The sequence below is a fragment of the Sphaerodactylus townsendi genome, linkage group LG01 (genome assembly GCF_021028975.2).
Source record: "Sphaerodactylus townsendi isolate TG3544 linkage group LG01, MPM_Stown_v2.3, whole genome shotgun sequence".
Lineage (NCBI taxonomy): Eukaryota > Metazoa > Chordata > Lepidosauria > Squamata > Sphaerodactylidae > Sphaerodactylus > Sphaerodactylus townsendi.
This window is the reverse complement of record NC_059425.1, coordinates 56,231,033-56,258,074: the sequence shown is the minus strand read 5'-3', so window position 1 is coordinate 56,258,074 and position 27,042 is coordinate 56,231,033. Positions and strand designations below refer to the sequence as shown.

At 42.0% G+C, this 27,042-nt stretch overlaps 1 protein-coding gene across 1 annotated transcript; it reads right to left on the bottom strand.

Moving 5' to 3' along the window:
• Positions 1-26,507, bottom strand: FLVCR1 (FLVCR heme transporter 1). Its single transcript, XM_048490146.1, is given in 11 exon segments — positions 1-5,761; positions 7,705-7,772; positions 9,903-9,988; positions 9,990-10,003; positions 11,242-11,347; positions 13,049-13,159; positions 13,888-13,991; positions 16,535-16,602; positions 18,403-18,543; positions 24,293-24,437; positions 25,255-26,507. Coding segments are annotated over 11 exon segments (1,626 nt in total). The 5' UTR covers positions 25,963-26,507; the 3' UTR covers positions 1-5,686.
• Between the last annotated feature and the right edge of the window lie 535 nt (positions 26,508-27,042).

Here is a 27,042-nt window from a genome sequence, read left to right as displayed (position 1 = left end):
TTTTTATCCAACTTTTTAATTCAAAATAAATGTCCAACACAGTTAATCATCCAGAATCACATAAGTTTGCACAAAACCACTTGCCTGAGTTTAATCAGCACTTTGGATCCCAACTAAGGAATTAAGGGTGACATACGCAAGGTCTCCCTTTATAACGTGGTATTGAAAAATATCATTAACTTCCAGCTAATCTGAAATTATTTAAATAATGTAGTCAGCATTGTCTCACTAAACAAAATTTACTTCGAATTCATATCGACTAGACAATGCCAAAATATACCTGAAGCCTTATTTTAGAGCATTCATAGCCTTAGTCTTTGCTACAATTAAGCCTTTAAAAAAAAAGAATACTATTTTTCGAGGTATTTTTCTGCTTTGTCAAACGTAGTTGGTATACTGCAAAGGTAAACCTGGCAATGAGACAAAGACAAAAAAAATTGTTTTAACAGGATTATCGTTTACTTGTGACAAACTGAAAGCTCAAAGGAACTCATCTCTCAAACTTTGAAGGCCATGCTAAAGATAGGCTGAAAATGACAGAAACCTAGTAATGGCTCTCCTAAGCTTATACAGCTAGTCTTGAAGCAAGAGCCCTATGAAATGTTCCAGTACCAGGAAGTTCAAATAGTGAACACCTTTAAAAGATCTTTTCTTATTGGTAGCAATCATAAGAACATGATCTTGAGAAAAATACCTGGACTTTGACATAAGCTTAACAGTGCATACATTAAACATTCATAATACTTAGACCTATACATACCAGCCATACCTGGTTCTGTACCTGCATACCCTAGTGCATAATTGGTTGGCTAGAAGGCCAACACATCTAGAGCCTGGGACTCAGGCTCTGGGAAATGGCCATTCTCCAAACACAGCAACACTACAATCTCACGTAGCCAGGGCATAATACTTCGGAAATGGTAGCTTTGCAAAGTTCCCTTGAAATCCATCCATAAAATATAAGGACAATCTAGCAGAATGGTTCTTAATGTTTGTGAGTGCAAGTGGAAAGGCCAACTAGTAACAGAAAGCATAAGCATCCTAATTAGACTGCCTTTGTACAGAAATGCATTTGTCTTTTGCTGTGTCCCAAGACAAGGAAAAAAGCTATCACTTTAATAAAAAATATTTTCCCCTGTGGACAGAAGAAGGGGGCACAGAGAATATGCTAGCTACCATCTTTAGATTCCGGAAAGAAAATGGAGATGTTTCCATCCTGGATAAAGTAAAAAGAGGAGACAGCTGTAAGCACCATTTTCTCTTTATGCATTCGAAAGATTTCGGTTGACCAGGTCCCGTGGTGAAGACTCGGCAACCTAAGCAGCTGTAGAAACTGGTATAGACAGAATAACATTCTGAGATCTCAGAGGTAGAATCCAAGCCTAAAACTGTAAAAACACAGGACAGGTCTGAAGGCTGTTTCTTTACTCTTGGTCGTGGGAGAGGCTTTGGTTCATCAGAAGGCCATTAGCCAATACATCTGAAGAACTCAGACTCAGCAGCAATTCTGGGTTTTTTTGGAATTTAGCGGCATTGGAATTTGGCAATAGGGTTAGCAAAATAAAGCAGCAGTGCTAGAATGAAGACTGATGGGGGGATCCTTGAAGAACATGTCATGTTTACCTATATACGGCCGTTTCTGCACAGTGGCAGAAGCAACTGTCCACTGGCATAATTAATGCTGGTGGAGGCATGAGGCTGTGCAAACGGTCTCATGCAGGCTGTGCTGAAGCTGCTGCAAACCGCAGGGGCAGCTCTGCATGGAGCCGCCTCTGGTCTGCGTGTGTTGTTTACCTTGTCTTCCCTCTGAGGCTCCAGAGGGAGGAAGTGACATGCCCATGCTGCCCTCTGACCAACAACACACGCAAACAGGCAGTGCACCAAAAGTGGTGCTTTCACGCCAGTGCCCTTCACACTGCGCAGGCAGGAAGACGCCACTTTTCAAAAAACATGCTCATGGAGCGGGTTTTGAAAACAGTGTTTTCGTGCCATTTGCGGGGGTGAGCACAGGCACTGCTGCTGAGGGACGCTGTTTTTACCATCCCTAAGGTGCTGTCTTTGGGCCATGTAGAAGCGGCCTAAGCCAGAGAAAGCTGCAAGCATAGTTCATTCCAGAAGGGAGGCACAAAGTCTGGAAGAATTATTCCTACCAGCTTTCTTCATGCCAAAAATTTACAATATTTTGCATAGCGTTACTCTCCAAAGCAAACAATAATAACACATCTACCCAGAGTGGACAACATACTCTCTACCCAAGATTTCTATCATGGAAAGGTCACATAAATAAAAAACAACAATTACTCAAAAAAGGTCAAACTAAAAAAACAAGTCTCAGAGAAGTGGTTTTCATAGCAGTCAGCAGAGAACTGAGTAGCACTTCAGAGTACATACAAAGAATTTATCTTCCTAGTTGACTACAGCTCTACAAAATTCTATGGATGCATTTGAAGAGTTGCATAACCCAACTCTGGTAATACACAGACCACAACAAAATTTGTTCCCAATCTATTATGGTGACAAACTAGAGTTAACAATCTCATCTCACCAACAGGAGGTGCACTAGAGTTAACCATCTCATCTCACCAGTAGGAGGTGCAACAGAGGTTTCTATTAACCTCTGTTACACCAAGGAACAAGGAGCTGAGCGGTGGGGAACCGGTGGCAGAGGTTTTCCCTCAGAAATAAACTTGGACCTTCAATAATAGCGGAGATTGCCAGCAATGGAATAAATTACAGGGGATGATGGCAGGAATCCCTGACAGTTTGGTTGAGGGAGAAGAGACGTTGGCCTCTTTTGTGCTGAGTTTTTTCATCATTACTCTTTGTCAGCCCTTGCTTAATGTAGTTCACATTAGGAATATAGGCTACTAGGAGTGGTTAATTTCATTTCATTTTAACCTTTAATGGCATATAGGAGTGGTTAATTAGTAGTTAGTTGTTAGTTTTGTACTTGTGAATTAGTCTGTTTACCCTGTATTTGGCTAGGGACTGTAGTTATTCTTTTGTACATTGCTAGGTGTAGAGTAGCCAAACCCTTTAACTAGGTAGTTCTTTTAGGTTTTGCAGCAGTATAGTCTATTGTGGGGTAGCTTCAGTATTGCTAATGATTTAATAGCACTGTTTAATGTATTACTTGTTGTTGCATTAGTTGATTGTTATGTATTATTGTGGAGTTAATGTATTGATGGGTTGGAAACATATGGTTGTAAATGTATCTATATATTTGATTTGTTATATACTGTTATTCTGATGTTATTGGATTATTGCTATATTGTTATGTATTACTGCTAATGTATTAACTTATGATTAATGTCTTGGATATTATAGATTTAGTGGTATACATTAATGTGCTGCAAATGCTGCTGTTATTGTTCTCTGAAGTTGTTTAGTTTGAAATGTTAAGTCTCCATCTGCAATCTGGTTCTATTTTAGTTGTATGTAATTCATCAGTGTTATATTGCTAGAACGTATCTGTTTATTATGTTGTTAGCCACCCTGAGTCCTTCGGGGATAGGGCGGGGTATAAATACAAAGTGAAATGAAATGAAAATGAAATCTATGCAGTAACAAGGCTCAGTTTCTTCCCTATTCAAAACACGGCATTAATCTCATCATATCAATTACATATCTCTAACGAGTGATAGACCTGGTCAGCTGCCCAAATCTGGAACAGCCCCTTTGCTTTTAATCAAAACAAGAATCAAGAGATGCTCTATGATGATCATCTAGGATCACCTATGGGAACATCTCCTGCCCCAATTTTTTGTTTGACTCTACAAGGCTGTCCAAAATGGAATCAGAAAAGTGGTGGAATTGCTCTGCTTAATATGCACTATAAACATATCTTATTTGTAAATTATTATGACTTTTTAAAAAGAGGGGCATAATAGCACACAGGGAACAGCATGGCTAGAATCACCTTCTCTCCCAGTTTATTGAGGAAACAATAGTCAAAAGGATGCTTGGCATTCTGGGCAGCTATACTAGCTATCCTACTGAGAGACTGTGAGGTATTACCGTAGTAAAAACTAAAATATTTATTGTAAAATATAATGGAAGATACTAGCACTTTTTGTACAACTAATGTGTTTCAGTACTTCGTTCTTCATTCCTTCATTTTCTCAAAGCTACAGATGATGATCCAGCTCACGTTAAGAACCTAATTCCTACTGGTGTTGATGGAATTGTCAGTTATGTTTGTTAATTTCTCCCAATGAAGTGATTTTAAAACACTGTTATCTATTTCTATATATATTTCTATCCTTTGTCCCATGGCTCAAGCAGGTTTTACCTAGATAATGATTCCTACCCATTGAATTCAAAACAAAAGTGTTGGAGAAATAAGATATATTTACTGTCATGAGACTTACTTCCCTACTAAGGTTAACATATCAGAATGCTACTGAAATATTTTGGATGTATTTGATAATCAGACTAGAAGCATCATTGGGCTCAGAAAAAGCAGCATTTTCATCTTCCATTTAAAGCTAACCATTATTTACTTCCAGGCAAGTTGTATTCAAGTGATACAGTAATACATTTAAACATTTTCTATTAACATTTACACAGAGACAGATAACAAGGACATGTTTCTATCAAAATAGCAAACTGAACATATACAACAGCATTTTCCTTTAAAAACTAAAGAGGGCACACGTAAGACTAAACAATCATGCTTTACATCATTCAGTTGGAAAAGGCACAGTATTCTTGTAAACCTGCTTGCCTTCTGATTATCTGACAGAGCCCAGTTTATATTCTTACAGTATTCTTGTCCCAGCTTCCTTCCTACACTGCGCTGATAATTTAAACACACAAGTAACAACGCAAGAGAAAACAGACAGGCAACTCTGTAAGAGATGGCGGTTTTTGTGGTTTTTGTTTTGGCTAATCACATACTACAAATAATGTCTGTTCCTCATTTTTAGAAATCAAAGGAGAAAAAAGGATAGATGAAGCTCTAAGAGACCTGGAGATTAAAAAAACCCCATGCTTTTATTTTATTTTCACACATCTATAAGCTGTCAAATATTTCTAAGAAATATTAAGAGTTTGTGCAGCTTCCTGATCAGTGGTTGGATACAAAAAGGTTTCAGAAATTATAGCTGTTTCAAAACCAACAGAAGTGGCAAGCACAGTTCACAGTACAACACATTCAAAGTGTGTTCTTATACAGTGAGTGGTGCTACAAGCAATGCTCCTCTTATAGAAGGAGCTGTTTAAAAATATCATTATATTTATAGTAAAAAATAATCCCAAACCCCTTTCATTTATACCTGTCTGTTCTGTGCACACTTTGAACATACAGAACGGGGTTTGTAGATCAGCTAATTGTGCCAACTTTCTTTACAACCTCTTGGTCCTGTCATAGCATTCATCTGGTTTTACTGTCCTTTCTCAAAGTTTCTAGAAATGGAATGTCAAAATTCAGAAACTCTTGCTAGTGCAACTTTTTTAATAAAAAAAGGTTACAAATATAAATAACAGCAAAGTTAAAATGTGTCATCCACAGATTGCATGTCCTTGTGTTCACCTGGAGTTTACAAGTTCATCTACAGTTTACTGCATGATTATCACCAGTCAGGAATTCCTTATTATTTGCAGACATAAAATCCTCACAATTACTTATCATGTTGCTTCTGCCTGGTGTAACATGATCCTCATGAGTCTCCACACATCTCAAGTTTCAAATTCTTGAGCTGGATGGGCTTTGTGATGTAGTTTTACTCTGTTCATTTTCTACTGGGCTCTCAGCTGACTCCTGTGTGGGAAATCAAAATGATAAATGATTACAATAATTACAATCAACAATTCCCAAAGTTGCCATGGAACTAATTCAAGGCACTGGGAGGATACACCAATTATAGCTTTATAAAATAAGTTTAGTGAAAAATGGCATGGAGGAAACATTCTTTACCTTTGAATTACAAATTGTTAAGTGCATATGCACACAAGCATCCATATCACACAAGCATCCATATCTTTACTAGTGAATTAGCAGTCATTCCATCCCCAAACTTGTATTGCTATTGACAGATACATACAAGCAAGGACCTGCATAGGCTCACAAGGGAGTGGAAGCTCCATTCTCCCCACCTCAGCTGGACCCTGCGATCACCACTGTGATATAAACTCCCGCTACTGGCCTTGTGATGGGGAGGAGGATCTGAGACTGGCCTGAACAAAAAGTGTACCAAACCTGCTTCTCCCTCCACCCCTACAGTCAGATGGCCAGTGAGAGAGAAGAAGCTGCAAGCAAAGGCAGCTTGTGTCCCAAGCCTCTCTCCCCCAGCCACCCAGCAGCAAGAGACTGGGGAAGTCTGGAGCAGAAAGCCTACTCTGCTACTGTCCTCTAGACAGTACTGCTGCTGCTTCCTCTGTTGCCCCACTTGCCCACACACCTACACAGCAGCAGCGACCCTGCCAGTGCCACTGACAACCAGCTCCCCTGCTTTCCTCTGCCCAGTGTCTCCCCACAGCAGCAGCCTCCTCCTGGCAGCTGCCTGTTTCTCTTCCCAGACACAGCCCTCATCTGTTGCCCTCTCTCTTGCCTGCCCTGGCATTGTTTGGGGGTGGGGGGTTGTTAGGCAACATTAGCTGAGCTTGCACAGTGCAGCATCACAAGATCTTTTTTGAGATCCCCCCTCCCTTTTAACTTCAACTATTTAGGCTTTTAAAAATCACCACTATTGACTTTTCAGATTCCTACTGTCTGTATGTAGCTCAATTGCATGGATTTCTATTTCTATTTACATTCATTACCTGCCCTTTATCATAGTCTCAATGTAGGTCACAATAAAAACATACAACATTAAAATCATGGCAGTAAAACCACAATAAAAAACCTATTCTAAAAATCCAGACACAACCTAAAAATCTCCCGCATCCCTCCCCGCCACACACAAAAAAGAGAGATATGTACAGACATCTCAGGGGGGGTCCTCCCAGGGAGGGGGGGGTCAGCCAAACACCCAGGAGAAGAGAACAGTCTTCGCCAGGCGCCAAACCCCAACAGAATAGGTGCCTGGTGAACCTCTGGAGGAAGGGCATTCCCAGTGTAGAGAAGGGTCTCTGGGTCATGCCCCCCCCCACCTCTGAAGGGGCAGGACAGCCAAACGGGCCTTCCCCTCTGATCTCAGCTCCTGGACAGGAATATATGGGTGGATGCTCCCTCTCTGGTATCCAGGACCAAAGCCCTATAGGGCTTTATAGGTTAACACTGGAACTTTGAATTGAGTCTGATAGCACATCAGAAGACAGTGTAGACTCTTCAGAATAAGGGTGATGAGAAAGACTTCCCTGGGACCTTGGAAAGTTGCTGGCAGTCTGAGTAGTCAATACTGACTTCGTTGGACCAAACGGTCTAATTCAATAGAAGGTAGCTTTGTGTGTGTGTGAATACAGATTATAGAATATATAGAGATGCCATTACAGAATATAACAGTGACAAGTAATTTTATTTAAAGTATTTTAAAGGAAACATCATATGAAGGGAAATAAGAGGATGCCAGCACCTATGAGAAATACACTACAAACTCTAAAATGTTACTCAACTTTCCTTTTATTTCATTAACTAGCGCAAGCTTAACTTAGTGTAATCTTCTACTCCATCAGAGCAACCAAAGATGCAATACTGATGTGTTCAATAGTCTTATGTCATGCTTCAGATACTGATAAATAATCATGCCAGCAAAGACTACTTACAGATTTAATGTTAGAATTCATAATCCCTGAATTCACACTGTGTCTTCGCAAATCTGACTTGATAAAAGCTAAAACAGAACAAAACACAGCATATAAAATACATTCACATCAGCAAATATTTGCACCCAGGACTGTATTTGTGCTCACACCAGCCATTTTGAACCTACAAACACTGTTCAGAACAACTTCAGACCAATAAATGGGTGTGTGTGAATATGGTTCTGGACACCAGAAGATGTTTATTACGTTGGCACTTCGGTAAGGAGAAGAAAGGGGGTAGAAACCATACTCTCCATGGGTGGCCTCGGATCTTTCTGGTCAGAACAACTTACCAGTTCTCCATGTGTCAGCTTGTCAGATTGAATAAATGCATTACTGAACTCAGTGAAAGCAATTTGTAGAATATGTTATATGGGAAGGGGAAACATAGGCCTTTTCCACATGCTCATCTTAGCACAGATTTTTCCAGTGATCAAACCTTGTGTATTGGAAATGTTTTCTTTGAAATCATTCTGCATGCCTCCATTCCCTACATCACTTTTTCTCTTGGCTCTTCAGTTGCATCTATTCCACATGCTACTGCTGAAAATGAATTATTCCTAATGGTGGTGAGCAGGGACATAGGTATCGATTTTTTATGGGGATGTTCAGGGGTGTGGCCACGCCCCCACCTGTCCCTGGGGTGTGACCACACCTTCCCAAGCCCTGCCCCCAGCCTCAGTGCTTATAAAATCACCTCTCTGAGGCCAGGGATGGCAGACTCCCCTGCCCTGCCGACCCGCCCCCCCACCACCACCACCTGGGCTCCCAGCCGGCAGCTGGCACTCCTTTCTGCCCTCCCCTCTGGGTAGAGGCATAGCTAGGGAAGATGGAGCCCAGTGCAAAATCTGAGTTTTGCTGGGGGGGGGGGGTCATGGGTGGCCGCTGTGATGCTGGCATCCACCCCCAAACAGCATCACTTTCAATGGTGTTTAAATGACGGAGCCCAGATTTTCCTTTTAAATACACCTTAAAGGGAGAGTCTGGAGTCCCCAGTTAAAACAACATTGAAAGTGATGCTGTTTTGGGGTGGATTATTCCCCCACCCTGAAACAGAATCACTTTCAATGTTTAAACTAGGGACCTCAGATTCTCCCTTTAAATCCATGCTGAAGGGGGTGGATTTAAAAGGAGAATAGGAGTGGGGGGGGGTGATTGCTGTCAGGGGTGCAATTGTTAAGTTAGCATCATCAAACTTTCAGGGTATCTTTAGGAGATTCTCCTGATGATACCACCCAAGTTTGGTGAAGTTTGGTTCAGGGGGTCCAAAGTTATGGACCCTCAAAAGTGTAGCCCCCATGTTCTGTTAGTTCCCATTGGAAACAATGGGGGATGGGGGCATCCCCTTTGGGAGTCCATAACTTTGGACCCCCTGAAACAAACCTCCTCAGGAGAGTCTCCCAAAAAATCCCTGAAATTTTGGTGCTGCTGGCCTAAAATTGGGGGGGGGGGTTTGAACCCAAGAAACCCCCCCTTACCTACGTCCTTGGTGGTGAGTTGTCATCTGTGAGGCAGAAGAATAACCCTTCTCCCTTTTTTTCCTCTTTTGGCCGTCACCTTAGTGTTGCTGTGCAGTTATACTGAAGAGGCAATTCAAAAAATATCAGCCTCCATTTCTACCATTGAGAACTACCCACACAAAATGGAAGCCAAAGAAACCTACTGGGGTAGATGCTATTACCTGAAGGTTACAGAAACACATAGGCCACCTACCCCCACAAAAAGCCCCGCATTTTTCGGCCAAATTACAGCTGAAATAAAACACTTACTGCAGCAGACCCTTATCAATTTTATTCACTCCTAACTGCTGACACAGTGTACTTTTGTCTTTACGTTCCTTCACTAACAGATTAACTAGTAGTTGTGGTTTTTCAGGGCTGTCTGGCCGTGGTCTGGTCAGCGTGTAACAGACATCCCTCTGTGATACACCTCTGAGGATGCCAGCCACAGATGCAGGCAAAATGTTAGGAACAAGACCTACCAGACCATGGCCACACAGCCTGGAAAACCCACAACAGCCAGTTGAATCTGGCCATGAAAGCCTTCAGCAATAACAGATTAGCTTTTAATTAGACATTGCCCAGACCTTGGGGAGAAAGAGTACCATTATTATTATTGCAGTAAAAAAAAAAAAGTTCAGACATGAATCAAGGTGTTACCTGTTAAAATGATGCCTACAAACATCCATGCACAGAGAAAAATGTTTCCTACACGTGGTCCGTAAGCAGTTGTAAGTTCTCCCATCCAAGGTCCCAAACACCTGTACCACTATTTCAAAACCAAATTATTGCCGTGTCCAGAATATCCAGCTCACCCACAGGGAAGCACATTAGATAAAACCTGTGTGATTTCTATTCTAAGAGTCTGGCTACCTGTCTTGATATAGTTTAACTGCTGACATCCTATGTACAAATACCACAGTTAGTTGCTAAGTGTCACACAAGGACTTGTTTTCTTCTACACCTCATTAATAGGCTTTTATGGAATCTATGACTGAAGGCAGAACTGACTTTTGTGGTGCCTTCATATTGTGGCTTTTTCTGCACAGAACATTTAAAACATTTTGTAAATGTTTTAAAAACAACTGTTTCGGCTTTTTTGGTCTGCGTAGCGCAGGAAAATAAAGCATTTCCAGCAACAATGGTTCTCTCCATTTAAATTTTTTTTCTGTGAGGTAACTTTGAAGCCACAGAATCTCAAAATCTGTGCGTATTGCTGATTCTCATATCCTGTCTCTGTAGCTCCAAAGATGCTTAAAGCACACACGCACACAAAGGGGGAAATGACATGTCTCCATAATTGGCAGGCAATACTGGGTTTATTCATGTACTTAAATAACTGAAATGAAAGACAGCTGTGATGCCAGCAGAGGAAATGCCTGTGGAAAATATTCAGCAAATGGCAGACAGCATTGAGAATCCTGAAGTGGCAGTGCCAGTGGCAAAGAAAATGGGAGTGAGAGTTTTAAACTAATCAAATAAAACATTTCTTGCTCTCCACATAGCAAGCAGGAAACATTTTGAAATAGTTTCAGGAAAAAAGATTACTAGTTTAGAGTTTCCAAAAAAGCCTGTTTGGGGCTGAAGTAGATCGTTTTCAAAACATTTTGGGAAACAAGCTGTGCAGAATTCCTCCCCAAAACATTTATTTTTTCCATCCTGAAGATGTTTTATTTGTGTTGTGTGGGAAAAGCCTATCTGATCCAGTGCTTGATGGAATATTTGCCCCCCACCTTCAAAACCGTATCTTGCTGTGCCTGTGCGATTTCAAATTGCACCAATGTGGTTTCAGTGTGTACGCTGCAGGCTAAGAAAAGTTCTCTCTAACAATGAGCTGACTGTAAGTTTCAAAAAGTCCTACATTTAAGTTTTCTCTCGTTATGCTGAACCACCACTCAGTCACGTATCTACAAGATTTCTAAGAAGTAGAAATATTCTACCCCAGGTTCAGAACCAAGTATTGTAGTAGCTTCATTTTGTAAAACATTCACTCATTTACCTGTGCGGAAGCATTCAGAAGCCCTGATGAAGTGCCTTCTGACTCTGGGTATGTAATTTCTGCAGCAAATTCAAAACCAAGTGGGAGGTACCCAGTCATGAAGAAGCTGCCAGTAAAATCCAAAGCTCAAATTAGTTTAGTTTATTAGTTATTAGCAGTAGTTGTTACAAAGATGGTGGCCATTTATGCATGCATTACTTCTCCCGCAGCTGAGAAGCAATCAGTTCTCTAACTTTGCTTCTAAGTGGGATTTTCCTGTTCACACCATTTGGGGGGGGGGGGGAACACACTTTTTTGTTTACAGTTTACCTCCTGCAAAGTATCCCTATTCGAGTTGATCCATCATCTTACTTACCCATCCACTTTCTTGTTTCCATGCAACTTCCTTTTGGGGATGTTGCCTACTACCTTTTTGTTGTTGTTGCTACCATCTTTGGTCTAGTATTAATTCACAGATCTGCCTCAATTAAACTAGGTGGCCATGCTGATCAATAAAAACTTGTCTTGGAGGAGGCTAGGGAGGGGAGGAAGGGAAGAAAGAAGGCAGTGTCAGCTGGGGGTAGGGAGAGATGAAGAAGGCGAGCAAGAGCTTTGTTAACCCAGCCTTGTCAATTTCACTGGACTCACTGCTCCAGTGATAGACTTTTATTGTGAAAATAAAAAAGAAGTCCTTCTGATCACCCTGAAATGGCTACCCAAAGAGTGGGCGGAACTACGAGGGTGTGTGCAGGCAGGAAGGAGGGAGAAAACCTGAGGAAAGTTTAATGCATGATGAACTTCTTTGCTTTCCCTAAAAAGAGAGAAAAAAGTTTCACTTCAAAAGCATTTAGAAACTGCAAGGATTCTCTGATCTGATGGCACGGTGACGGCTGACAAGGGGGAAATGTGTGCATAACCGAGAAGCAAACCCAAAAGGAAGGAGACCATGCATGCGTAAATGGCCTGTGTTGAATGCAATGACTCCCAACTAATTTATAATCATATTGAAAGTACTAATTCTAATCTAAGAGGCCACTAGTATGGTTAACCAGCAAATTCAAGGAAGCTGGAAAATACTTGAAAATTTCTTGTAAGAAGGGAATTTTTGCCCAAATGAGAAAAACAAGGAGGAACACAAACTCTGGCAGAGCAACTATAAATTGACAGTAAGGTAAGTGGAACAAATATTTAAGGGACTCAATGAATATGTTTCCTCCCTTTAAGGCATTTTTGCTAAGGATTATTAGGAAAGAAAGAAAAATGAACATAGGATGAGAGAATACAATGTGGAGTTTTATAAAATTATGCATAGTATGAACAAAGTGGCTAAAAGGAACTTTGTCTTTCTACCAAAGCACTATAATTCAGGGGCACTCAATGACTTTAATGACCTAGCAAATTTAGGATAGGCAAAGGAAAGCACTTTACAAAATATACAACTAGACTGTGGAATATGGGATGTGATCATGCCCAATAACTTAGATGGCTTTAGAAGAGCCACTAAAAGTTATTAGTCAGGATGACTGAGTGAACCTCCAGTATCGGGAAGTTTTCATCTCTGTAACCCAATTGTGGACCTTTTGAGGTAGCTGGTCAGCCCCTGTGGCAAATGGGAAGCCATTTGTCAGATCCAGCACAGGGGTTCTTATGTTTATCTACAACATATTTTCCAATTATATCCACCAGATTCATGAGGCACTTCTGAAAAGCTATGCTCTTCCATAAGAAAATGTAAAACCATAAAGTATTACAAAGGCACTATAATAAGACCTCACTTAAGACATCCTGATGTAGTATCTAAAAGATATGAAGATTTGTGTACCCTTACCCAAGGACTCCACCAGTCACAAATACCACTACAAGGCGTTCACAGTCCAAGGTAAATGTAAACACAACCATCCCAGCAAATGAGAGGATGTAGACAATTAATGTAGTCTGCCTAAAATATACAAATACAGAAAGCACAATTTTATCAAATATAACTTCTGTCAGAATTATCTCTTGTTGCAACCACAGTCATTAGGTACTTTATGCAGTTCAAATACATGTCTATAGTGCCGTTCAGTAAGAAACTCACACTGGTTTCCTTGCCCAAGAACTTCATGTATTATTAGATACATTCTTGAAATCTCACTATATCCGTGGTGGCGAACCTTTGGCACTCCAGATGTTATGGACTACAATTCCCATCAGCCCCTGCCAGCATGGCCAATTGGGAATTGTAGTCCATAACATCTGGAGTGCCAAAGGTTCGCCACCATTGCACTATATAGTGCCAACCTTGCAGCAAAATCAGTTCTAGCCCCCAAAGTTAACAAGTAGCAGGCATTGTTGCTTTCCAGATACCAGGTCTTCACTGTGCTAAACACTTCCACACTATTTTCCCTGAGAAAACTGTTTAGAAAGCCAGCTCAGATTGCACATTTTGCAATTCAATGAACTTTTGACATTTACGCATCCCTTCCTCTCAGCTTGCTCAGCCTGTAATCCACTGCCACTCCAGCAATCGCAACAGTGTGGCAAGAAATCCTTTGAAACCTGCAGCGGATTACTGGGAAATTTACCAGAACTGTATTTTATTTGCTGCCCAACCCACTTAATCCTTTACTTTGTAAATATAGCAATTAACAGAAATATACTTTAGAATTCACATTGTTATTCACTTACTTGTATGTCTTGGTGTAATCTAGCCACAAACCACAAATAATTGAACCAACCATTCCGGCTACTACAAGTGTCAGACCAATTCTCCCAGCATTCACTTCTTCTCCCTTAGAATAATATGATTATGGAAGTATTTATAAGCTCCATTTACTAGAGTTACTAAACTTTTACACCCATACACATCATACCCAGCTCAGAAACTTAAAGAAACATGAAATGCATGACATTGGCAGCTAATAGTAAAGGATTTGTGATCATTTGAAGTTTACAGAATTTAAAACAAAGATAAATCAGATGCTTTAATCAATAATCCATAGCAAAATAATGAGAAACACATGACCTATGCAAGTGATGCAAAAATTAACACCACAGTAAATAAGTAAGAAGCAGCTGGAAGGCCTTGAGGAACCAGGGGGAGAGAAATAATTTGGAAATTTCTCACCCGTCCTGTGATCTCCACTGTCAGAATTCTACAAACACTCAGGGACTGAGCAGACTAATTTCCCCTCTTGGTTGTGGGCTTTCCGGGCATGGTCTGGTAGATCTTGTTCCTAACGTTTTGCCTGCATCTGTGGCTGGCGTCTTCAGAGGTGTATCACAGAGGGAAGTCTGCAGGAAACTGTGTCCAGATTCCTATGAGTTTTGGTCTGGTGCCACGGGAGTAACAGACTTTTCTCTGTGATACACCTCTGAAGATGCCAGCAACAGATGCAGGTGAAAGGCTAGGAACAAGATCTACCAGACCATGGCCAAACAGCCCAAAAAACCCACAACCAGTTGAATCTGGCCATGAAAGCCTTCAACAACACATTAATTTTCCCTGTTCCGTTTTTCCATTAAAAAATATGTAGAAACGCCCAGGTTTCCTATAGGTAGCTCAGCTCTTTTGTTTTCAGAGGTTTTACTTTACTACTAAGAAGAAGAAGTTTGGAAAAGTGAGTTAGACTACCATGCAAATACTGGTTCAGCAATAAATCCAGTATGTTTTCCACTGGGGAAAAATGTAAACTATGGAATAACTGGAAATTCCCAATGACACTGAACACCTTCCCTCCTTCAAGCTTCCAACTGCCATTTGTGAAGCTATCCGAGGGAAAGCATGAAGTACCCAAATACTTAGATGCTTACATCATGCTTAGATCCAGTTCAGCTGGAAATCTCCTCCCCCCAGGGACACTGACCATTTCATTTGGTGAGTTGCTTTAGGAGTCAGTTTGGACTGCCAAGGAAGCTAAACGCATAACATGACAAAACATCACCAGATCTTGTCACAGACGGGGTAGTCTAAAGTGGATATGTGTTTCTTTCATTGACTAGATCCCTTTTCAGTTGTACATCTCTGGCACTCCTGCCTCATCTACTAAGACAGCACCACTCATTAATGATGTGTATCTGCTTATACCCACGTCAAAAATATACCTAAAATTAGCCATTTCAACTCAGTTAAACCTGAGCCATTAAAAAAATGCCACTGAAAGTAACAAAGAACTATCTCCTGGGATTTCAGGAAGTTAGAAGCATGAAAAAGAGAACAAGCTGGTCAGCTGATTGCCAAGCTGCCCTCCACCTCCCACAAAACAGCCTTTCAGGTCTGCTTGTAAATAAAAAAGAAAGGCCGCAGCCACATGACTTGCTTTGCTGGCTGGGTCCATAGTGCAGAATAGTGGAGAATAGATACAGGGGCTGCCAGCATTCCTATGAGACTTGGTCTGGTGCCACAGGAGTCACAGGTGGCTCTGGAAGGCTTTGTGGGATCAGGAGTGTCCCAAAAGATCCTGTGAATCCCACAACACTGGCCGAAACCTCACAGAAATGCAGTCAAGCTCAGCAGACATTCTCCACCAGCTGTCAGCATCCAGATGGTCTCTGCTGCTTGAAGACTGAGTGGCTGTGGTGCCAGCCTAGCCAGCAAGCAAAGTTCTGTAGCTGCTTCCTTCCATTTTCAATTTTAAAAATCTCAACGGCCCATGAAGATGGTAGCATGACTATCAGTGGTTCATTGGGCCTTGTCTCTTAATTTTAAAGAGACCTAACAACTGGTTCTGGTGGGTTTTCTGGGCTGCGTGGCCGTGATCTGGCAGATCTTGTTCCTAATGTTTTGCCTGCATCTGTGGCTGGCATCTTCAGAGGTGTACCACGGAGGGAAGTCTGTGTAACAGTGTTTATCTTATTTTGAAGGCCTTAATGGCTCAGGCCTAGACACTTAAAGTACCATGTCCTTGCATGCTGCCCAATCCACTAATTAGCATCCTCGTTAAAAGCTTTGCCCTGCCAAAATGAGGCAAGTGGCAACCAGAGGCAGAGCTTTTTGAATAGTGGTACCTCACCCTTCCCCTTGATGCTTGTCTGCTTGTCTGGCATTTACCCTATTCACCTCAATGCAGGCCGAAATGTCTCTTTTTACCCAACCTTTCAGTGAAAGGGTTGAACTTTTAAAAATTGTTTTTACAGTGTACTGCTAGTCTGATGATGGCTTTATGAGATTTATTTTAGGCTGCTAAATGTTTTAAGCTGTTTTTATATTTCTTGGAGATATCACATATCTGTTTTCAAAATAAATATTGACTGTTATTTTTTGATCTGCATGTGGCATTTAGTATTTAGCCTCTAACTGAGAAACCATTAAAAAAAGAGATCTAGGTAAACTTACCTGATAATGAGCTAATATCATGTGATTCAGTAGAGTTGAAACTGAATAAAATGCCCCCGTCATAATTCCTACAGAGAGAAATGTGACCATAAAATGCATTGCTATGATTACTGAAATAAAATCAGGCAAGACTGATCAGAACACACACACACACACAAAACCCCAACACCCCTGCAGACTTATTGGCTTGGAACGCACATTAAGAAATAATGTATTTCTCACATCTCTACTGTTCACATTTATGATTCACCCTTCAGTTCTGATAAAAAGACAGGCTAAGTTAATTTTTGTGAAGAAAAACAACTTGCCATTTGATTAAAGTTAGAAGAATTATTTGTCACCAGGCTACTAGAGTGTTTTTAATTTACATTACAGTGAGAGACAGCAAAATTACGGTTTTTAGAAGCAATTTAGAAGCAATTAAGAGCAATTCACAAACTTTCCTGGCAGAACAGTATTGTTTATGTTTTCTAAAGGAAACAGTGTGGCAGCACATGTACTGTTGTTACTTTACTTTCTCAACTTCAGATAGAACACAATATAAACTGCACTCCTCAACAACCAAACAGAATTTAGAGTCACAGTATCTTTGGGTTAGATCTTACAAACTTTGAACAGAGTATTCATGGACACAGATTTTTCCTACTTTCTTCTTTCCCCAGTTGCTTCCCCACCCCCACCCCAAAAATGAGGTCAGGATACCCCTACGGACAAAATGTCATGGGGCACTGTAGAAAGGAGGAAAAAACTGGGTAAATCTTACAAATTGCAAATGCAAAGTTAACTGCAGAAAGACATCTCTTAACGCTTCCCCCAGCAGCCACCTCTGAAAAGCTAATGCTAGTGAGCAGGGAAATTTCAAAGGCACAATGTTGTGGGGAAGAGGGGCCTCTGGTGAGGAGAGGAAATTGAGCAAAATCATTCCTACCTTCTTCCACTAGGCAAACTGTTTATGAGCTACTTTGTAATAATCATGAATCATAAGTATCATTTACTTTCAAATATTGGTATTCATTAGGGTTAGAGCTGCAAAGGCATAGCTACCAGGGGATCGGGGGGGTGTATTGCACTGGGCACGCTCCTGGGGGGCACGAAAGATTCAGGTTCGTTTCTGGGGGTTTTTGTGTTTTTTCCAGTTTTTGGCCTGCAGAGGGAGCAGTTTTTAGGCTAGCAGCACCAACATTTCAGGGATTTGTTGGGATACCACTCAGGTTTGGTTCAGCGGCTCCAAAGTTATGGACTCCCGAAAGGGGTGCCCTATCCCGCATTGTTTCCAATGGGAGATAATACTCCTATTAGCTACACTTTTGAGGGGCTGCACTTTTGAGGGTCCATAACTTTGGACCCCCTGAACCAAACTTCACCAAACCTGGGTGGTATTATCAGGAGAGTCTCCTAAAGATACCCTTAGTTTTTGGTGCTGCTAGCTTAACAATTGTACCACTGACAGCAGACACCCCCCAACTTCCCCCAGATTCTCCTTTTAAATCCACCCCCTTCGGCATGGATTTAAAGGGAGAATCTGAGGTCCCCAATTTAAACATTGAAAGTGGTGCTGTTTCGGGGTGGGGAGAATCCACCCCCAAACAGCATCACTTTCAATGTTGTTTTAACTGGGGACCCCAGATTCTCCCTTTAAGGTGTATTTAAAAGGAAAATCTGGGCTCCGTCATTTAAACACCATTGAAAGTGATGCTGTTTGGGGGTGGATTCCAGCATCACAGCAGCCACCCATGGGTGGGGGAAGGCACAAAACTCAGATTTTGCACTGGGCTCCATTTTTCCTAGCTACGCCTCTGCAGAGCTGTGTTTGTTTGTGGCAACTGAGCCACATTGTACAGGACAATTTAACAAGTTGGAACACTCACCATAACTAATCAGCAAAAGCACAAATGGAATGTTTCTGAGGAGGTTGACAACTGATTGCTTATAGGAGTAATCTTCTGGAGACACTTCTGAGAGGGCAGCCTGAGACTGACTTGGAGGATATTTAGGTCTTTCCTTAAATACTAGGAGGAAAAAAGACACAAACAAAAACCTTTTTCAATACATTTGGCAAACGTATTTCACAACAAAATTATGTTTGGATGTACTATAGTGTTTACTCAGAAGAGGGATTTCCATCTACAGAATGTGATTTTTGTTCCTCCCCTTCTACACAGCAACTTGAAACTTCATAAAATGCAGTTGATTTTGGGGTGCATAGGCAGGAAGGAGACAAGGAAATCACACTCAGTGGGTTAAAATCCATCCAGCTGCATAAATGTTTAGGTGGATATTTAGGGAATTTTTATATCCCACACATTCCTATGACATGTTGCTCTGATTGGACAGAACTGTGAAACAAACTAAACTTTGTTATATTTTGGGGCTCAGCATATCTTTCTCATGAACTTTGCCTGTGCAACCAGTCATTTTAACAATTATAATGGTGCTAGAAATGTAAAATAAAAAGCCAAAGTAAATTTGCCTAGATGGAGAGACTAGTGGTTGATGTCAAGGAGACTGTCAACCTCAAGCAGGTGAGTCACATCATGAGGAGACAGCCAGCTGACGGGCCAGAGAATCATACTATAGATATGTTGCCGATGAGCCTTGGCATCATATTAACATCATATTTTTAACAGGTGACTTGGAGGTTGCCCATTTGGCCACCAGGGACAAGACACTAGTCAGATCAGATGAAGCCATAGGTACTGAAGATGCTAAAGGCATACAAGCCTTCTTTAAAGATTTCTTCACAGGAACATCCACTGAAGTGAGGAATTTTCCTCACAATGTAGCTTAAGGCTGGAGGCCTGTTCATGTCTGGCCTTTGGAGTAAAAAGGCTTCAAGATGGGCATGTTTTGGAAACATGAGTCTCACTGAGGCAGAACAAACATTAGTTATGCTCCTCATTCTAAGCCATCATCATGAGCCATTTTCCATAATAATTTTAAAGTTTTGAACTATTAAATGGGGATACAGGAAAAACATGATCACTGAAATATAGTTCTGCCATCAGATTTCTTTTTGGGCTTCCAGAACATGAGTTAGAATTTTTTTTAGAATTATATGTGAGAAACAGAATTGAAAGTTGCATTGACTCTAGCTATTCCCCACCCCCACTGGAATCCATATGGTGTCTTATACTGCTTAAGAACCAAAGCAAACCAAATATGACAATGCTTTCTATAAAGTATTCATTTCCTTTACAGAGGTTATTGCAAGATAGTTATATGGCTTGCCTTGAGTTCACTGTGCACTTTTTGTCTTTCACATCTTATTTTCAGGACCCCTTCCCAGGGAGATTCATCTGTCTTCCACTAGCAGGTACAGACTTCTTTGTTTTGCTTGGCATACCTTCAATTACAGTTATTGGCCCTTCTCCCTAATTATGCTATTGTTTTTTTTATTGAATTATTTTATACATTTAAATATTTTTAATTGTTCAAATGTTTTTGTGCACATTTGGAAAGCCTGATAGGATGGAAAGGCAGCATAAAATGTTTTAAAATGATAAATTTATGCCAGAATTCAGAAGGATTACTCTTTGAACGAGTGTGAGCTTCAAGGCCAAAGATCTGAGGGCAAAAGAAAAATAGCTAACTTGCAACTGTCCCTGAAACTTTCAGCTACCATAGTATTGCTAACTTGCTGAGCCATGTCTGAAACTAAAGAATGCTTGCAAATACGTGCAAAGGAGATGTATAGGTCAAAGAAAGGAACATTACTCTTGCTCGGAAATAGTTTGATTAATCCCAGCATGATGCATGTGACATGCTGCATGTTGTCAAGCCTCTCCTTCCTCTTAGCTTGCACTGCAAGATAAGGAGAAGCAACCCTGAAGCAGCAGAACCTGTTGGAGCCAGATAACTTTAGAATGAACCAATAAGATGGTTACCAAAGAATCAAGCAAGAACTGAGCGCGCACACACTTGGAAGTTGAGGGGGAAGGGTGAAATGAGATACAAAAAAGGCAGACAAGTGCCCTCAATACTGTGATATCACCAGCCCTGCAAAAGGAATGGTAAAGATGGACCAGGACAGAGTTCTACCTTGTATCATCAACAGAGCCCTCTGCTTGAGCAGTCCTTGCATGCAACAAAGCCTGGCCAGCCTAGGGTAAGAGTGGGCCTTACTTAGGATGCATCTGTGGTTTAGAGACAGACAGGAGGTTGTCCTGACCCTGAAGGGAACAATAGCCACTCAGCTGAGCCTGCATGAGTGCGGCTGCAGCATCCAATCACCTGGGGAAAGGGGGATGGAATGCTGAAGGGAAGCAGAGGAGGGAGTTCGTTCAGGTCTGCCTCAGGAAGAGAGTTCCTGCATGAGCATTAATTGTTTACCAAGAGTCCTTATCATATTTACAGGAACTGGAAGATATACATTTCTTATACCACTCTGTGCCCATCTTCACAGGAAAAGCTGACTATTGATGCAGACCTTATTTCAGAACTTTAATCTAGCCACCATATTTAGAAGATAGCTCCTGAAGTAGACTGTTGGTTATACCATGCGAGTAAAATGACAATAGCTGACTCCTACTGCCTTACACAGAGAGCAAATCAGTTTATTACAGAACTTGTTTGCAGCTCCTGAGATACAGTTATCTTGGCAGTCACCCACTCCAAAGAGAACTATGATCAACTGTTATATGCCCAGGACCTACCTGCATTCCAGGGGAGCAAAACAGATGCAGTTAGTCAAGTCAGACTGCCATGGGCAGAGACAGAATTGCTCTCATCTACCCCAGACATGCCATGACCCAGCCAAAACTACCTGCCTGAGCACAAACATTCCTCCTTTATACTTGCTGAGCCTGGCATGCAACTGGGGCAAAGGTGCTGCCGCACATAACTGCCTACCTTTGTTCATAGCTGGATATAGACCATGCCTCCTGTTCCCATCTAATTTTTTCAGCCTAATATCAAGCTTTTTCTGCTTTAAAAGCCAAGGGAGAAAAAATAAGCTCGTTATTGAATTGATTATACACTAAAGAATTAAGAAATGTTACTTGAACTGGAATAACTACTACTGGAAGCTACACTGAATACTCTGTTTCTCCAAAAATAAGACAACCCCTGAGAATAGTAGACATAGTAGAGGTTTTGCTGAAGTGCTAAATATAAAACATCCTCCGAAAGTAAGACATAGCAAAGTTTTTGTTTGGAAGCATGCCTGTTGAACACCAGAGCATGCAGCTGTGGAGCGGAAAAATAAGACATCCCCTGAAAATAAGATATAGCACATCTTTGGGAGCAAAAATTAATATAAGACACTGTCTAATTTTTGGAGAAACATGGTAGCAGCTTATGATCAGACTCCATGGGCTTGAGCACTACAGTTCAGGGGCTGGTTTCTAATTTGATGAACCATCAAGACTGCTGCTTAGAGCTCTTTCAAGATTGTAGTCAGAGAAAATACTACATTACCCCAGGCCATAAAGTTTCCAGACTTGATTCAGTTGGATATGCAGCCCTGAAAGAAACCAATTGGTTGCCTCTCTCAGCTTACAAACTATTTCGTGACTCCTTGCTGACCACTGGCTTCCAGTATCTAAATGACGGTTTATTGAACCCAGCTATATCCTGAGTTAGCCTCAGCTGCATGGACTGTGGTTCTGGCTTTGGCTGCTTTGCCCTTACTAAATTTTTTATAGTTTCTATCTCTCATGTTAAGACCACATGAGGTTTTCCAGGCTGCTAGAATCTGATCCTGCAAGAAATCAGATGCTAAGCACCTGACACTCGCTTAACTGGGGGAGGGGAGCTAACACTCCTCTTATGAAGCACAACCTGAACTTTGAGGACAAGCACAACATCAAATTTTATCCTGCTATTTAAGTACATCATCCTAATTTTACTTACAATGAGTTGTCTAAAGGTGTCAAGAGGTATATATGTAGCAGTTGTGGACACATGAAGTTGCATAATTTGTCTGAGTAAACAGCAATTGTTCCTGCACATCCTATGCCTCCCAACTTGCACACTATCCCTGGCCTGAGCCCAGAAGACTGCAGCACAGTGCTGTGTCATTTGCCAATCTAAAGAACGGGATTGCCACAGTTGCTGGTCTGACAAAGAGGGGGAGTGCACAAATCAAAACAAGCAGCAGCCCTGGTGTCCTGCCTTCTAGTTAGCAATAATTCTGTTCTTCATTTCTTGCCAGTACCTATTCTTTCTGGCTCTTCCCAGACTTTCTCTGCTGCCAAGCATTATACATTTTTTCTTTACAATGTATCCACTGTACTATTGCTTCAAGGATCTCATCTGCTGTAACATTTTATCAGTATTCCCCTGCTTATATCCATCCCCTCATTTAAGAGGAATAGAGATAAACGGCTGCTCCAATTTTCAACAGTTAAGTAACTCAGTACCCATATATGCTACTAATATGTATGAGACTGTTAATATACTGGTTTGCCAGTTTCAACACTTTCTACTTCCCAAATGGCAAAAAATATATGCTAAGCTAGCATCGGTGTGGTGCAGCAATTTGCAACTCTCATCGTAGTATATTTATTGGATATACCGGTAGTCACAATTTTGCTTGAAGCAAACTAAACATGATAAATAATACAGTTTCATGCAAAATTACAAGTGATGCATTTGATATTGTTAAAGCAGTAAAATCAATTTAGGTTTGATTAGAAAATAAGCATTGCACAGATAATTTTCAGGGCCTTCAAAATCTCCAGTGCACTCTCAATGTGATGGGCTTCCCCCCCCCCCCGTACTGTTTTCCATCATCTTCTTCTGCACATAACCCTAGGCAGCCACCTCCCCCTCTCCTGAATTCTTTCCCTGCTCTTTTCACTCCACATAGTAGCCTCAATAAGCACTTCTGTATCATTCTGCTACCCACCAGGTGCAATCACGTATGAGCTCTAACCATCAGTTTTCTATCTTTATTTTTCTCACTGAAATACCCTCCCCTTTCTTTTATTGATTTTTACCCCCGGAACATGCATAAGAGTGAAGGGGAAGTCTGGCTGTGACATTTGCCCTGAAATAAAGAGGCGTGGCAAAGGTATGCTCACACATGAAACTGCCTTTTATTGAATCAGATCATTAGCCTGTCAAGGTCACTACTGCCTATTACTGTGACTGGCAAGAGTTCTTCAGGATCTCAGGTGAACGTCTTTCACATCACCTACTGCCTGCTCCTTTCAGCTGGAAATGGGGATCAACCAGAGACTTTCACCATGCAAAGCAGAGGCTCTATCACTGTGCCATGGACCTTCCCCTTTCACCTACAGGCAGCTGAAAGGGGCTTGATGAGAAGTGGAGAAACTCTGTCCCTCCTGAACTTCCTAGAAGTGCCAGCAATGCCTCTAGCTGCCCCCTCAGAGAAAGATCTCATTTTCAATTCAGGTTTTAGCTTTTCTTCTCCAGCACTGTCTGTGCACAAGATCCAGCTCCATGAGGATTTTTATACAAGAACAACAATATAAAAGACAGCTGACTTGTGGAATTAACACAGGATTTGTGACAGCCACTAGTTTACTGGCTTTAAAACAGAGTTTGAGAAATTCTATTGCACATGATTTTCAATATGCATTCCCTACTAAATACAATATTACCACCTCCACCAAAAAAACACCCTAGCACAGTTTGTATAAGACTAGGATTCTTATTGCTACGTGTGAAATTGTGGTAGAATTGGACTTCACATTTGTCTGGTAGAACGCTATATTTTAACAAGCCCATCCACAATTTGTGCTCTTATCATTCCTTGCACCACATTCAAACTCTTTACGAGTTAAGTTTACATACCAATAGCTGCTAGTAGAAACAGGAGTGTTGATACCGCTGCTGTGCCATAGAACATGATGCTAATGTTACGTCCCATGAGATCAAAGTTACCTTCTGTGTTTGGAACTAAAACAGGTGGCAAGAGGAAGCCGATCGCTGTGCCTAGCTGTAAAAACAAAAACACAAATGCACACCTGCACAAGAACAAGTTTTTCAGAGCATGGTAACATGATAACAAAATAAGGGGAAAAATGTTCTCCTGTAGAGTAATTTGTCTGAACTCACAACGTTTACATAGAGGACATTTTGCCAAATTAAAATGAAATTGTACACTCAGAACACTGATGAAGGAGATGTGGGTGCCAGTTTTATCTGGGAACTTAAGACTGACAAATGAAGCCTCACATAAGCATGATTTTGCCCAGTCACTCTCTCTCTCTCTCTCTCTCTGGATATTTGACCAGCCTTTTGAACTGTAACAGCATCCCTATTTTACCAGCTCTAAAATAATGAAAACCCTGCAATTGAAGGTCCAAAATACTGAGCAGTCTTTCTCAGATAAATTAATGAAAACAAGACAAATTCAATTGCAAAGTATTAGATTTGGTTTTCAAACAAAAGGCAAGAGACATGGAATCATTTCTAGCTTCAGCCCAGTCTTCTGGTTTTTTTTTCAGTGTTATTTCTAAAATGTTTCAGATGAAGTTCCATAGGTTAGCATGAAACTCCAACAATCAGAAGAGATAAACACAAGGAAATAAGGTGAGTAGGACTACTGCCACCAAATCTCACAAAATAACATCGAGAAATCTAGGAAACTGCCAATTCCTTTTTAAAAACTAAACATCCCTATCTTGCCTACAAATGAAGCTGATTAGCAAACATATTCTGGCCACAAAACACATAAGGACACAGCAATCCTTCCCTCACCCTCCTCAACCCTCCCAATCCAACTATCATCCATTCTGTTCTTCACCACTCACCTGATTGCCCAGCACAGCTACAGCACAGGCAGTGGAAACTTCCTTGGGCCCAAACCAGACAGAGGCAATGTGAGATGGCAGCCCCAAAATAAAGACTTGTGCTATGGAGCAGATAATTTGGCCCAGCAAAGTGACTGGATACAGGTTCCGCTGGACGCTAGCACACTTAATCCAGGCACCCAAACTGTTGAGTCCAGATCCCAGCAAGGCAATGAGTCGGAGTCCCCGAATGTCAAGCAGCCAAGTGGCTGGGAAGATGAGGGGCACATATACGATCATATAGACCATGGAAAGCCAGTTTATCTGGACAAAGGACACTCCATAGTATACTTCAAAGACATTGCTCAATATACTGTATTGGATCCACTGAAAGGCATTCACCAAGGAGTACAAACTGAACACAGCCAGCACCACCAGCCTGCGCTTGGACAGCCGAGGTGTCACCTTTGGCTCAGATGTAGAGGACAGCATAGCCTCAGTCTCCGGGAGCTCTTCAAGATTAAGAAAAGGAGCAGAACTTTCCCCAACCTCCACATCAGTCACTGCTATCAGAGGTGTGGAGCTGCTGCTGGGTGCTGGCTCACTAACCAGGATGTATCCATTCAGCTGAAGGGGTAGCGGCTGTGGTACTACCTCCACTATTTCATCACCCTCTTCCTCCTCAACACCTTCCCCAGCCTCCACCATGTCAGCACCCTCCCCACCCATGGCCACACCCGGATTAGTCTTCACGTCACTTTCTGCCTTGCCTCCACAGTTCAGATGCTTAATTGCCCAGAAAGTTCTGCTGCAATCTGGCTTCCACTCTAACTCTACTACCCACACCGAGAATGACTCCTGAATCACTGTCCCCCACACCAGGCACTACCCCCTTTAGGATAGCCTGCGTCCCTCCAAACCCAGTAGCCCTTTCCGCTTGGTGCTATCCCACTTCCACTTAAGGCCACCCCAGACTTCACCGGTGCCACCCCCGGCGCTCCCCTCCCAAGAGAAATTCAGCATCCCCCCACCGCAGCCTCACACGCCCATTAGTTCCACCCCCGCATCTGTTAATGAGCGGCCGCTGCTCCCTCCCCAGTGCCAAATTCAGCAGCGGTGGGGTTGGAAGAAGAGACAAAGGAAACGGCCGTGGAACCCCGACACGCGCTTCTCAGGCTCTCTCCGGTGGTGGTGATGACAGCAGCCGGCTTTCGCATGCGTCCAGGTGACCACTCGGCTCATGCCTGGGCTATTTTCTCAGCCAATGTGATGCGCGAAAGGATCCGCGCGCTGTCTCTCATCCAATCACGGGAGGACTCGGCTGCGCATCAGGAAACCGGAGGTGGGGGGAGGGGAAGAAGGGGATCTTGGTTTATTTATTTTTTTCTCTCTGGGGGGCACGTGGCGGAAGGCTCAGTCTGTCTCCTTGGTCTGTGCGCAATTATCGGCTCAGTCCTGTTACGCATTTAATTCTCATGTGTTCAAGAACAGGGCCATTTTTTTTGGGGGGGGGGAGGCAGGTGCCCAGGCGGAGGGCAGAGAAGGGGCAGCTGCAAGAGTTGGGACAGGCTCAATTGCCCGGAAGAGATGGCTCCTTCTACAGTGGAGTTGCCCGGAAGAGATGGTACCTTTCACCTCTTGTCCCCCATTTGCTGCTAGGAAGTGGAGGAGGCTCATTTGCCAGCACAGGTGGCTTGTTCGCAGCGTTCATGCTCCTTTCCCTCGATTATGCTGCTGGTAGGCAGAGGGAGACCCCTGGCCTCAAAGGGGAGGTGCAGCTCTTGGTAAGGCAGATTCTTCAGCTTTTAG